The 15,650-nt window shown below is 44.4% G+C and overlaps 1 protein-coding gene across 9 annotated transcripts in view; it reads right to left on the minus strand.

Moving 5' to 3' along the window:
- Positions 1-15,650, minus strand: part of LOC115102304 (ankyrin repeat and SAM domain-containing protein 1A-like) — a 119,938-nt gene that overhangs the window by 61,640 nt on the left and 42,648 nt on the right. For all 9 annotated transcript variants that reach the window (XM_065005427.1, XM_065005424.1, XM_065005426.1 and 6 more), the window contains one exon: positions 2,837-3,133. In XM_065005427.1, the coding sequence (XP_064861499.1) occupies positions 2,837-3,133 (297 nt within the window). The remainder of the gene's footprint in view (positions 1-2,836; positions 3,134-15,650) is intronic.

A 15,650-nucleotide genomic window follows, 5' to 3' on the forward strand; every position in this document is an offset into this window, starting at 1 on the left:
TTTATGGTAGAGTGGCCAGATGGAAGCCTCCTCAGAAAAAGGCACTTGACAGCCTGCTTGGAGTTTGCCAAAAGGCACCTAAAGACTCTCAGACCATGAGAAACAAGATTCCTGGCCTGAATACCAAGCGCCACGTCTGGAGGAAACCTGGCACCATCCCTACGGTGAAACATGGTGGTGGCAGCATCATGCTGTGGGGATGTTTTTCAGCGGCAGGGACTGGGAGACTAGTCAGAATCGAGGGAAAGATGAACGTAGCAAAGTACAGAGAGATCCTTGATGAAAACCTGGTCCAGAGCGCTCAGGACCTCAGACTGGGGCCGACGTTCACCTTCCAAAAGGACAACAACCCTAAGCACCAGGGTTGTGGAGTAATGGATTACATGTCATCTATTACATGTAAGGGATTACTAAAAACTGGTAACTGCAATCCGTTATGTTACCAGCAAAAACATTGTAATCAGATTACAGATACTTTTGAAAAATGTTATTACTTTAAGGATTACTTTTAAATTCAGAAAGGATATTTGTAAAAAAACAAACATATTTGACACTTCTGTTTTCTCAATGACATTCAATTCAGCATTGAAAAAAGGAGCAAGTTTAAGTTTGTTCCACCTGAGCGAGTCTGACCACAAATCAGTGACCACTATGATGACACACCAAATGGGTTTGATGGATTGTGGGAACAGAGCAGAAATAGGCTTTTGTAGGCTACAGTCCAAGCTATGTCTTCCAATGGTGGGACTGCTGTCGGCATCCATAGATTATACAACTTAAATAAACACTTGGAGGTAAGGGTGACTGCAGTGGTGTAGTCTACGGCGATACAGATATTACTTATTGTTATCTACATAGCACATTGATGTGAATCACACTGCTGCTCTCTCATTTAGCTATTTACGGCTTACGGATTGTGGTTGTTGTAGGTGGCTGTTCACAAATCTAAAATGTGTATTGAACCCAATAATGGTTGAATTAAACTAGTTTGAGCTGCCTATCAATCATTGTTATGGAAACCAGTGGACAGCCAAGTGAACAATGCGCTCTTGTAACAGCTGCACAGTGCGGATCCCAGCCTATGGAATAAAAGAGGGGCTTTTATTGCTCAATTTCATTCATGCTAATACATTTTTGAATCCATAGGCTTAATGGACACACGTTCAAAGTCGCACACTTTTGATAGACTTAAAAGGGGCAATCTGTAGTTTCTACATCCATTTTTGGATACATATATATAGATTCTTGAAGAATTCCTCCAATGTTTGTAAACATTGCAAATGTAAACAAACACTGTATAGCCTCATAGCAAGGTTAAAACAATCATGTTGATATCATGGATGGTCAGTCCTTCCATCCATAGCTGTCTATTAATCTGAGAGTGGTTACATTTCTCCAGGCCCATCCCTCAGCTTTTTACCAAAACAGAGGCAGGCTGTTTTGTTATTGTTTCATCTGTGGATTTGCCCTTTAAACAGCTGCATATTATCAAGACATCACCAACAAAAAGTTGAACAATCGGCCTATAGCAAATGCAGCAAGTGGCATTCATTTTTCACATGTAAATACTACTTTTCAGTAGTGCTCAAACCATGCCATTCCATGAGCGGAGCGTTTAACTCCAATCAAATGAGCCCAATCAGTCCTCCATGACAACAAAATCATAAACAACAGTGTAGGGCTGGCTAATAAGTCCTTAGTCTTGGGGTCATGCTCAGGTAAAACAATTTGGTTAATCTATACTTCCAAGTCCTATTCTTGAAGATCAAGGGATATAACATTTATTGTGATGACTGAAATTCTGAGAGACTTTGGTTTTTAATGCAATTATATCATTTATATAATTATAATTTAATCACATTATTAGATGAAGTAGAAAGCAATGGGTTAGAAGAAGCCTACATAACCAACCCATAAAGTAAAATTTAACATCCATATGGCCAGCTATGTAAACTTGAACATTGGTTTATCCTGCAATAGAGGTTGTTCAATTGGTAACATACATTGTTGTCTTCTTCGAATGCCTCTTAAGGGGAAAGTCATCTAAAAGTAACGGAATGTAATCAGATTACATTACTGCGTTTGGGTAATCCAAAAGTTACATTACTGATTATAATCCGGGACAGGTAACTGTAACAGGTTACAGAAAGTAACCTACCCAACCCTGCTAAGCACACAGCCAAGACAACGCAGTAGTAGCTTCGGGACAAGTCTTTGAATGTCCTTGAGTGACCAGTCCAGAGCCCGGACTTGAACCCGATGGAACATCTCTGGAGAGACCTGAAAAAAGCTGCGCAGCGACGCTTCCCATCCAACCTGACAGAGCTTGAGAAGATCTGCAGAAATTGACCAAATACAGGTGTGCCAAGCATCATATCCAAGAAGACTCAAGGCTGTAAATCGCTGCCAAAGGTGCTTCAACAAAGTACTGATTAAAGGGGTCTGAGTACTTATGTAAATGTGATATTTCAGTTTTTAATTGGAAATATATTTGCAAACTTCTTTAAAAACCTGTTTTCGCTTTGTCATTATGGGGTATTGTGTGTAGATTGATGATTTATTTAATATTAAGGCTGTAACGTAACTAAATGTGGAAAAAGTCAAGGGGTCTGAATACTTTCCAAATGCACTGTATGTAGGCTTAAATGCTGGAAACAGCAGATGAAGCCATCCATGATCCAATCACAACATACCACATTGTGTTTATACAAAATATTATTACGGACACATTCTGTCTCTATACATACACACAACTCTACACTCTCACACCAACACACTGAAAATAATAATTGAGCCCGCAGGAGACAACAGACCCTGTGTTCCCCTCAGTCCTCACCTCGTAGTTGATGTCCATGCCGGCCGCCAGCAGCACCTCCACCACGGCCAGGTGTCCGTTGCGTGACGCCAGGTGCAGCGGCGTGTGTTTCTTGGTGTTGCAGCAGAGCAGGTTGGGGTGGGCGGTGAGCAGCAGCTTGACCACCTCCAGACGGCCGTAGAGCGCCGCCAGGTCCAGCGGCGTCTCAAACTTGTTGTTCCTCATGGTGGGGTCGGTCAGCTCCTCCAGCAGCAGACGCACCACCTGGGTGTGGCCGTACTGGGCGGCACAGTGGAGGGGGGTCTCGTTGTCGTTGTTCTGTTGGGGGGGGGACCAGGAATTGAAGGCAAGGGGTGAGCATCAACATAGAGGTGGTTGAGATAGAAGTAGGTGTGGTGGGTATTGGGAGTACAGAAGGAAGGGTGCATTAAGTGAGTCACGGTCAGATCAGGGTTGGGCAACTGGTGGCCCACATTTTTTGAAGGCACGAGGATGAATTTCCAATGAGGTTGCCCCGTTTAGGAACTCAGTCGGGGTCTCAACTTACTGCTGAGGGTTAGAATAGTATAATACAATTGGTGCAATTTCGAAATTTGGTTGTGCATCAGCAGGTTTTCCAGGAGCACCAACCAGGATGACAAAGCCAAAGGGGAGCGCTGGCTGACTGAGAGCAGGGGTTGCTGGGGAGAGGGGACTGAAGTCGTGATTGGTAACAGTCCCTGTTGAGTAGAGCTGGCAAACAGCTGCTTATTATATATCATGGCCTGCTATAAATGTGACGAAAGGACAGTCTGTTGACATTTAGTAAAGGTCACCAGACTCAGGAAAGACACTTCTGTGATGACAATATGTCATGTGTCGCTTGGTTGTTTAAGTAACTGCTTCATGCAGACAGATGGGGGTGACCATCAGTGTGAGAGAGAGGTGAGTGTTGTGGTGACAGACACAAAGCGTGGTGAGTGTAATCCATGCAGCACTTCACATGCAGAGGCGGCAAGCATACGTTACCAAGGTGACCCAGCGAGCTACAGTGCTAGAGGGATAAGACTCTTGTCAATACAGTCAGTGTCCCTGAGAGCAGAACAACGGATGGATGGTCAAATGTCACATTTCTGACGACACAGGAAGGCAGACGGAGTGGACAGAGCAAATATCTTTAAATGCAGATCATCTCCGAGTGCAGAGAGAAAGGATCAAACCAATATGTTCACTATGACAACATTACAACAGGCTTTTCCACTCAAAAAGCAACCACACTCCAAGATAAAGCGGAAGCTGAGTGAGTTGCAGCATATGCCGTAGCCAAATGTAATCTCTATATCAAACAGAAAATATTAGAGATCATTTCATAACACCGCAAGATAGGATAAGACCCATATATGAATATTGTAACAACATGTTAACATCATTACAAATGTCCTCTAGCCTATGTCAGCAGCATATTCAGTAGAGTGGGCTTGTTTTCAAATCTCCACTCTTATTTTCAAGTCCTACCACCAGCAGCCAGAAGGGGGTGTACAATACATAGAGTCTGATAGATCAGCTGAGACTGAATAATGAGCTGAGACTGTCTTAATATCCAATGCATTTCCAACTCAATGATAGACCTGGCCTCCACAATCACCCGACCTCAACGCAATTGAGATGGTTTGGGATGAGTTGGACCACAGAGTGAAGGAAAAGCAGCCATCAAGTGCTCAGCATAATGTGGGAACTCCTTCAAGACTGTTGGAAAAGCATTCCAGGTGACTACCCCATGAAGCTGGTTGAGAGAATGCCTTGAAGAATCTAAAATATATTTGGATTTATTTAACACTTTTTTGGTTACTACATGGATTCCATATGTGTTATTTCATAACTTGTCTTCACTATTATTCTACAATGTAAATAATAGTAAAAAATAAAGAAAAACCCTTTCATGAGTAGGTGTGTACAAACTTTTGACTGGTACTGTATATAAAACATTTTAAAATCAAGCTTGGTTCTTAGAACCGGGGTTACATCAGTGACTGCGAGACGTGGATGTAATAAAACAGAGCGGTTTGTGTTTTCTTCCTACAAATGTGTCTCATTCCTTTGAACCGTTTAAGCTACAAAAGCTCAGGAACACGTCTTCTGTTTCCCTCTAAAATGCCCACAAACCGCGCAGGACTCATTAGAACAGAGGAGACCAGACCAGGCACTAAATCTGAATAGGGGGAAAATAACAATCAATGATGTTCTTCTCTAAACCGAAGATTATAGATGATTAACTTCCCAATACTTTTCTGATGAATTTCAGTCATTTCAAACCATACTCTCAAAAGTACTCAAGATTTTTAAGACTGTAATAGCCCCAATTAAAATAGTCAACATTTGGCCGTTGATTAATTTTTGACATTGATCCCTTTTTTTTATATCAAAATGGGGTCGCGGGCCAAAACAGTTTGGGAACTCCTGGTTTACAGGCAAGTATGCTGTCGACGACAGGTCTGAGAGCGAACACACAGGTTTAATGATAAACATAATGCAAGCCGAAAGATAATGAATGAATTACTGATGCCGTTGTAAGAGAAACCCCTAGACCCCCCCTAGCCTAGCTTCTCTGTGCCAGTCAACAACAATTGTGCCCGAGTGTCAGTCATGCCACAGCGGGGTAGCCGACAGCTGGCAGGAGAATACCCACACACGGTGTGCCAGGTTGGATCACACCCTGTGGGAGGAGGTGCCAGCTGGGCCTCTATTCTGCCAGTTATGGAGTCTCCGAAGCAGGACCATGAGACAGGGATTAGGGGTTAGGGGGAGGTTACAGGGCACCCAGGACAGGTGTTGGCCCCTCCTCTCTGACTTGACACAAAGCAGAGGCTCCAGATGCGTGTGTGAGAGAGAGTGTGAGTGAGTGTGTGAGAGAGAGTGTGAGAGAGAGGAGAGGTAGTCCCTCACAGACAGCTTGAGCTGAGAGAGAGGAGGAGACAGTTAAAAAAATATATGATCAGAGCAGAGGGAAACAAAACGCCACCTGCTTTTCTGGAGATGCGGAGAGAGAAGGACAGACTGAGTGGCTGAGTCTGGCCTTGTGTGAACTGCACTAAACAAAGACCACAGCGCAGAAGAAAACACTCGAAAATAAAAAGCTGTTTGTGGAAATAAACCACAAGCCTCCGCGACTTCAATTCTACTGCTTTGTCGGTTTGGGATTTGACAACTTGTTTCTTCCTGTTTCCCCTATGTGTTTTTGGTCTAAATTAAGGATCTCTTGTTCTTGGTTTCTCTCGGTCTCCCTCTCTTTCTGCTGCAGGGACATGGCACGACCACACAAAAAGGAGCCTGCCGTCTCGCATCTGTGACACATCTGTCAACCGTTTTGTCATCCAAAGCTTTTTAAAAGAGATTTACTCCCTACTGTTACATGCGGGCTACTTCAGAGGATCATGTTTTATAGCTTTGGGTATACTTGTAAAAGCTGGATAAATCGACCATAACAATATCCAAATAGAAACCAGCTTCAACCTACCCACTGTATGTGTGCTGGCTAACCACTGATAATGGCCTATTTAATTCTACCTGCAAAAACCAAGACCTTTTTAAGACTTTACGGCAGGAGGGACAGATTTGTCATGGCATGAACACATGATCAGTGTCTAGCTGTAAGACACATAAAAAAATCCCAGCTCCTCTCCATCCTAGTGGTGTGGCCAGTGCTGTTCGTTCCATGGATGTGAGTCTGACAACATCTGATCGTATTAGCCATGGCTGGCCTCTCTGTGCCGGAGCAGAGCGGAGGGTGAGCAGCATGAATCAGACCTACCCTGAGCCGCCTCCTTCCCTCCACACTAGCCTACTGCACACAGAGGTCCACGTGAAACGGCAAACCAACAGACGTTCTCATGCTAACATAAAGGAATGCCACACACACACACACACACACGTCCTGGTCATACAAAGGGCAGAGTTGACTGATGGGCAGCTACAATCAAGACAAGGATAAGTACATTATGTAAGTCAAGTGTGTGTGTTAGTGTGTAGGTATTCCTGGAGAGAACATTCAATATGAACCCAGTATGAACAGACAGTCATAGATTCCACAAAAGTACAGTACATGACAAATGTGTCTTTGTCGTAGTATAGACTCAGATTGAAGTTCTTTTTCTGTGCCCTTTGAAATGCTCAGTCATACTCACTCACACTAGAATTGTCCAGTTCCGGAAGAGAAGAAACATGTGTAGGGCTACTGGCTGAGATGCTAACGTGAAGCGACTAGTGACCTCTGGGTAGTGACGTGCTCGCGCAGCGCGAAGGCTAGGTGGGGTTACGTCACACTCACCCCCTCCCCCGAGGGGGCGGGGGATGGAGTTGTAAGTCGCTGTTGCGGCCACAGGTTGCCCACATCGCTGCACGCGACTACTCGCAGTACACACAGAATTGTAAATCTCTGTTTCTCATTCAGTGCCCACATAAAGAGAAAGACACACACAAAGAGAAAAAGAGACGCACACAAAGAGAAAAATACACAAAGAGAAAAAGACACACACATCAAGAGAAAAAAGACACACACATAAAAAGAAAAAGACACACACATAAAAAGAAAAATACACAAAGAGAAAAAGACACACAAAAAGAGAAAAAGACACGCACATCAAGAGAAAAAGACACACACATAAAAAGAAAAAGACACAAAGAGAAAAAGACACACAAAAAGAGAAAAAGACACGCACATCAAGAGAAAAAGACACGCACATCAAGAGAAAAAGACACGCACATCAAGAGAAAAAGACACGCACATCAAGAAAAAAAGACACGCACATCAAGAGAAAAAGACACGCACATCAAGAGAAAAAGACACGCACATCAAGAGAAAAAGAAAAAAAAAAGACACGCACATCAAGAGAAAAAGACACGCACATCAAGAGAAAAAGACACGCACATCAAGAGAAAAAGACACGCACATCAAGAGAAAAAGACACGCACATCAAGAGAAAAAAGACACGCACATCAAGAGAAAAAAGACACGCACATCAAGAGAAAAAAGACACGCACATCAAGAGAAAAAGACACGCACATCAAGAGAAAAAGACACGCACATCAAGAGAAAAAAGACACGCACATCAAGAGAAAAAGACACGCACATCAAGAGAAAAAGACACGCACATCAAGAGAAAAAGACACGCACATCAAGAGAAAAAAGAAAAAAAAAGACACGCACATCAAGAGAAAAAGACACGCACATCAAGAGAAAAAAGACACGCACATCAAGAGAAAAAGACACGCACATCAAGAGAAAAAGACACACACATCAAGAGAAAATAGACACGCACATCAAGAGAAAAAAGACACGCACATCAAGAGAAAAAAGACACGCACATCAAGAGAAAAAAGACACACACATCAAGAGAAAAAGACACGCACATCAAGAGAAAGACACAGAGAAAAAGACACACAAAGAGAAAAGGACAAAGAGAAAAAGACACGCACATCAAGAGAAAAAAGACACACACATCAAGAGAAAAGACACACATCAAGAGAAAAGACACTAGAGCATTCTAGAGCACAAAAACCAAACATATACTACATGTGATTATGCTTCCAAGAGAATGAACAGAAAAGCAACCTGCCTATCACATGGACAGATACCCTCCTCGGTCTCAAGCATCTAATATCCGTATGGCAGCGGAGAAAGGAATGATGAGGGAGATAGGAGCGAGAAAAGGGGCTAGTGTCGGAGGTGACGTGTGGCAATAGATGTACACAAGGGCTGAGGTGAAGCCAGTGTGAACGCTATAGCAGTGTGTCCGCGGCAAGCAAGACCTCCCCTCCTCAGACAAGCTGGCCACTCCGATAAGGCAGCAGTCTTTAAAAAAATACTTCACATTGCCATTCAATATTAGGTCTCATACCTCATACCACACTGAACTTGCTGAAATTTCACACAGGTTTCTTTGGTATTATTTTCAGGACACTGTAGGTCTACTGCGGCAGTGTGTATATTAGTGTGTCTTTAAGTCGGTGCCAGTGCCATCTCATTCACTCTCGATAGAGAGTGTAAAGCTGGGGAGCTGGCTGCGTGACGGTGACTGTGTTCATATTTACAGCAGTAAGCCAACCATCTGAAGTTACATTCTGTTAGACAGGTGACCTATATTGGAGACCGAAGACTGTTAGACATGCAGCATTGAAATACTTCATCATGAGCAGCACGTACCTTGCAAATACCACCACTATCAGACAGAAGGCTTTTTCTGTAGAAAACATTGTTTTCAAAATAGGAGCCAGAGAACAACAATAAGCAAGGAATGATGACTAGGTGTTATATTTTGGTCCCCAGATCAATATTAAACAGACAAATCTAGGTCAGTCTGGGTGAGAGGGGCTCCCTGGGGGCACAATCAAGCTTCCATGGATGTGGAAAAGGAGTCAATGGAATGCAGACCATTCCATTGACCATATTGGCACACATTCAACAAATCTGGATATTCTTAACAGGGACACAACGTGGTTACTTAAGTCCAATTTGGATATATGTGGCTGTTTTCGCTGCAAAACATTTAGAAGCTGTCCCTTTTCAGGTTTAAAAGAAGTGATTGCTAAATGCTAACCCCTGTTCGTATGAGTTGGTTAGCATAGCTAGCATTCAGAAATCGGTGGTGGTGATCAAAGTCGTTTTTAACTGTAATGCAGCTTATTGGTGACGATGAACAAGTGTTGGGGCAATGAGGAGTTTCGGGATCTTTCCCCCATGCGTTTTCACAGCAATTCCAATGTTTTGGTCGAGTTTGTTTGACCTCTTTGCCGCATCTATGATGAATCACTTTTCCTTATTGGGGCACTATTGGAATATCATCAAAGTGGCAAGCCCATTGGAGACGTTAACACTGTGAGAGCGTTGCTGTATCAAAGCCGAATAAACATTAGAGCTGGGCAGCACGGGGCCATGAGGACAGAGAGAGGGGGCTGTTGGAGCGGTGTCCAGGCTGAGCTACGGCGCTTCCCTGAGGGGGTGAGCCTGCACTTAAAGGCCCCTCCTCCATAAATCCATGCCCACAACTGCCCCTACCATCTCTAGCTAGCTAACTTTGGGTCCGTGTTCCACTGGGTCAGTCACCGCTGCTGCATGACCAATCAGCCGTGGCACGGTTACCATGACAACGTCCCCCCTCTCCCTTGCCCTCTTCCATAGTGGTACAGACTCGCATTCAGAAAAACAGAGAGGGAGATAGACACACACACACTCAGCACACACACACTCAGCAGAGAGCACACTCTGCCTGACATTGATGTAAAGACACAGGTACACAGAGAAGCTCCCTCTCCTTGGAAGATGTTTCTATGGTTCTAACAACACAACTGAGATGGTAGGAACTGGAAGGACCCAGAGAGAGATCCCCAGTCACATGATGCCATCACAATAACCACCACTGTGACCACTGCCAGAGCATCCATCCATGTTTCTGATTTACAGTGTATTCATTACAGCTTATCCATTATTTAGGTCTGCTGTGGCCAGGTATTGGACCCGATACTGCTGTATTCCAAAACCAACAGAGAAGCTAACCTCCACAGATGGCAACTTAGTTAGCACTGAGGAAATGTGACACAATTTCAATTTAATTTCAAGATGCTTTCCACAAAACACAAGCTTTGAACTCTCAACACTCCAGTGATGATGTTAGCCTCAATTTGCTGTGAATGTGACATTGCCTCTGTCATTAGGCTAGATTGAATGTTAAATGGTGCCTCTACACATACAGCAGGATGTAAATTACCCTCGACAAACAAGAGCACCTACATGTCTAGTGCACAAAGTAAAATGTAAACAGCAACACCACAGAACAGGCACAGGTCAGACATGACTCAGGACACACAGCACCTACGTCACTAAAATCTCATCGTAACGATGGATAAACATGCATCCATTCCGAGGTGTGGTTCCGTCCTAGGGCTGTGCGGTGGCCGTCTCACCGCAGCAAAATTCCACATGACTGTTAAACCACGGTAATCTCCTTTTATGCACTCTGGACATGCTTTGGTAGTACCAGCTAACTATCATCAGGTCCTAATGGCCTGGTACTCAGGGCTCCATTGTCCTCCATCAGGTTCTAATGGCCTGGTACTCAGGGCTTTATTGTCCCTCCATCAAGTTCTAATGGCCTGGTACTCAGGGCTTTATTGTCCCTCTATCAGGTTCTAATGGCCTGGTACTCAGGGCTCTATTGTCCCTCCAGCAGGTTCTAATGGCCTGGTCCTCAGGGCTCCATTGTCCTCCATCAGGTTCTAATGGCCTGGTACTCAGGGCTTTATTGTCCCTCCATCGTTCTAATGGCCTGGTACTCAGGGCTTTATTGTCCCTCCATCAAGCTCTAATGGCCTGGTACTCAGGGTTCTATTGTCCCTCTAACCCCTCTGACATCAATGCAAATGCAATGGGAAATCACATCAGAAGGCCTAAAATACTTCTAAAACTCACCTTACTGTGATGATTAGTTTGAAGAAAGAAGTTCAACAGCAGGTTGAAACAGTGTAAAACATGGTTGTAGTGGATATTGTTTCAAAGCCAAAACACAACAACAGCGCTTTCTAAGGTGATGATTCATTCAAAACACCCAGTGCTTATGCATATGAGCAGAGAGCATTAGAGATGATGCATGCTAATGCATAAGCTTATGAGCCCAGGCCCGAAATACAATTCTACCGCATATTACGCATGGCAGAGAAAGGAAAAAACAAAACTGATTTAAGGTATCTTGGGTACATACTTAAATAAATAAAATAAAACAAATTTAAAAATGTACCTTTATTTAACTAGGCAAGTCAGTTAAGAACAAATTCTTATTTTCAATGACGGCCTAGGAACAGTGGGTTAACTGCCTGTTCAGGGGCAGAACGACAGATTTTGTACCTTGTCAGCTCGGGGATTTGAACTTTACAACCTTTCGGTTACTAGCACAATGCTCTAACCACTAGGCTACCCTGCCGCCCCAAATTTGAGTAATCTCCTTTGAGTGTGGCTGTACCAGCTGGACTGGTTACCTTATGCTACGCTCTAAATGTGGATCCATGAGTCTGGGAGAGAACATATAGCCCGAGGCCATGCTGTTGGTTCATTGATTGTGCAGGGCGGTTTACAGTTAGCCTACAATTATTGAATTCGTATTTGATTTTGTTCAGCCTAGTAATAGGGATGTAAAAAAATATTTTCCTAATCAATTGGGTGACACATTCCCATTAGCTATATAGAATATCTCACCTCCATGTGTTTCCATCTCCTCTCTCTCTCTCTCTCCTTTATTCTCCAGCGCGCAGGGGGGCTGTCAACAGTTTAGTGAAATATGGTTTTGTTGAGAAAACATGTTAATATCGATGCTCCCCAACAGATTTCACCTGGTTTCACCTGGTTTCCCAAATGAAGCACATCAAGATGGCGCCAGAGGAGATGGCCGCCGTTTTACGGTCTCCTAACCAACTGTGCGATATTGTTTTTTTTTCGCGATAGTTGTAAATGATTTTGTACATAATGTTTCTGCAACCAAATCTTACGTCAGAAAAGAGCTTCTGGATATCAGGACAGTGATCACTCACCTCGGATTTGACAAAGATTTCTTCAACAACAGCAGCAGCAAGCAGGACTCACACGATATTCTCCAAACAACCCACAGGGCAGACATCCCGACGGAGAGGACGAAGAGCTGGATGCCTCGTCCGGACCCGCAGAAGACAACTAGGAAAGCTGCCATTAATGTCAATATTACTCGCCAACGTGCAATCATTGGACAATAAACTAGACGAGGTAAGATCACGAATATCCTACCAACGGGACATAAAAACGAATATTCTATGCTTCACGCAATCGTGGCTGAATGACGACATGGATATTCAGCTAGAAGGATACACACTGCACCGGCAGGATTGAACAGCACACTCCGGTAAGACGAGGGGGGGGGCAGTCTGTGCATATTTGTAAACAACAGCTGGTGCACGAAATTTAAGGAAGTCTCTAGATTTGGCTCGCCTGAAGTTGAGTATATTGTGATAAACTGCAGGCCACGTTACTTGCCTAGAGAGTTCTCAGCTATATTTTTTGTGGCTGTTTATTTACCACCACAGACAGATGCTGGCACTAAGACCGGACTCAGTCAGCTGTATAAGGAAATAAGCAAATAGGAAACCCCTCACCCAGAGGCAGCACTCCTAGTGGCCGGAGACTTTAATGCAGGGAAACTGAAATCAGTTCTACCAAATTTCTATTAACATGTTAAATGTGCAACCAGAGGGAAAAAAAATCTAGATCACCTGTACTCCACACACAGAGACGCGTACAAAGCTCTCCCTCGCCCTCCATTTGGTCAAATCTCTCCCAAGACCACAACTCTATCCTCCTGATTCCTGCTGTCAAGCAAAAATTAAAGCAGGAAGCACCAGTGACCTCGGTCTATAAAAAAATGGTCAGATGAAGCAGATGCTAAACTACAGGACTGCTTTACTATCACAGACTGGAACATGTTCTTTCCACTCCTCTTCTTCCTCATGACATTGAGGAATACACCACATCAGTCACTGGTTTTATCAATAAGTGCATTGGGGACATCGTCCCCACAGTGACCTTTTCCCTCTCGCTCTCATCCACATACCCCAACCAGAAGCCATGGATTACAGGCAACATTTGCACTGAGCTAAAGGGTCCTCAGAGCTGCCTCTCCCTTCTGCAGGTGCAGGACTCTAATCCTCCAGGAAGGTTACAAGAAATCCTGCCCTGCCCTGCGACGAACCATCAAACAGGCAAAGCGTCAATACAGGGCTAAGATTGAATCGTTTCACTCCCTCCTCTCTACATTTTCCTCCTCTGTCTCTGCTGAAAGCCACTTTCGTCTTATGTGGCAGGGCTTTTGCAAACTCCTCCCCTTACAGACTACAAAGGGAAGCACAGCCGCGAGCTGCCCAGTGACATGAGCCTACCAGACGAGCTAAATCACTTCTATGCATCTCGCGTCTTGTGACGAGGCAAGCAACACTGAGGCATGCATGAGAGCATCAGCTGTTCCGGACGACTGTGTGATCACACTCTCCGTAGCCGACGTGAGTAAGACCTTTAAACAGGTCAACATACACAAGGCTGCGGGGCCAGACGGATTACCAGGACGTGTGCACCGGGAATGTGCTGACCAACTGGCAGGTGTCTTCACTGACTTTTTCAACATGTCCCTGATTGAGTCTGTAATACCAACATGCTTCAAGCAGACCACCATAGTCCCTGTGCCCAAGAACACAAAGGCAACCTGCCTAAATGACTACAGACCCGTAGCACTCACGTCTGTAGCCATAAAGTGCTTTGAAAGGCTGGTAATGGCTCACATCAACACCATTATCCCAGAAATCCTAGACCCACTCCAATTTGCATACTGCCCAAACAGATCCACAGATGATGCAATCTCTATTGCACTCCACACTGCCCTTTCCCACCTGGACAAAAGGAACACCTATGTGAGAATGCTGTTCATTGACTACAGCTCAGCGTTCAACACCATAGTACCCTCAAAGCTCATCACTAAGCTAAGGATCCTGGGACTAAACACCTCCCTCTGCAACTGGATCCTGGACTTCCTGACAGGCCGCCCCCAGGTGGTGAGGGTAGGTAGCAACACATCTGCCACGCTGATCCTCAACACTGGAGCTCCCCAGGGGTGCGTGCTCAGTCCCCTCCTGTACTCCCTGTTCACCCACGACTGCATGGCCAGGTACGACTCAAACACCATCATTAAGTTTGCTGACGACACAACAGGCCTGATCACCGGCCTGCTCGCCTCCCTAACTGAGGAGACAGCCTATAGGGAGGAGATCAGAGACCTGGCCGGGTGGTGCCAGAATAACAACCTATCCCTCAATGTAACCAAGACTAAGGAGATGATTGTGGACTACAGGAAAAGGAGCACCGAGCACGTCCCCATTCTCATCGACAGGGCTGAAAGTGAAGCAGGTTGAGAGCTTCAAATTTCTTGGTGTCCACATCAACAACAAACTAGATTGGTCCAAACACACCAAGAGAGTCGTGAAGAGGACATGACAAAGCCTATTCCCCCTCTGGAAACTAAAAAGATTTTACGCCGCTGCTACTCTCTGTTGATCTTATATGCATCGTCACTTTAACTATACATTCATGTACATACTACCTCAATTGGCCCGACCAACCAGTGCTCCCGCACATTGGCTAACCGGGCTATCTGCATTGTGTCCCACCACCTGCCAACCCCTCTTTTTACTCTTCTGCTACTCTCTGTTCATCATATATGCAGTCACTTTAACGATACCTACATGTACATACTACCTCAATAAGCCTGACTAACAGGTGTCTGTATATAGCCTTGCTACTCTTTTATCAAATGTCTTTCTACTGTTGTTTTATTTATTTACTTACCTACACATACCTTTTTTTTTTGGCACCATTGGTTAGAGCCTGTAAGTAAGCATTTCACGGTAAGATTTACACCTCTTGTATTCGGCGCACGTGACAAATAAACTTTGATTTGAAGCACTGATTAGCTGCAGGAACAAGGGGAGAGAGAGAGTGCGAGAGGAGAGAGAGAGCATCATTGAAAAAAGGAATGTGTGCGGCCTATTATTCAAGTGAATGCAGGTGACAGGTCTTTTTTCCCCTGCCCATTTGATAAAGGGCCATTCTAAAATAAATAATGGGTTTATTGTGATGTATATTCAATCGGTTTATTAGACTTTTTTAAAAGTAGATGTTCCAAAGACGCATCAGCAGCTTGTAGGTGTGGAGACCAGCAGCTTGTAGGTGTGGAGACCAGGAGATGCTAAACGTGTTGATGGAGACCAGGAGATGCTAAACGTGTTGATGGAGACCAGG

The sequence above is a fragment of the Oncorhynchus nerka genome, linkage group LG20, assembly GCF_034236695.1.
Source record: "Oncorhynchus nerka isolate Pitt River linkage group LG20, Oner_Uvic_2.0, whole genome shotgun sequence".
Taxonomy (NCBI): Eukaryota; Metazoa; Chordata; class Actinopteri; order Salmoniformes; family Salmonidae; genus Oncorhynchus; species Oncorhynchus nerka.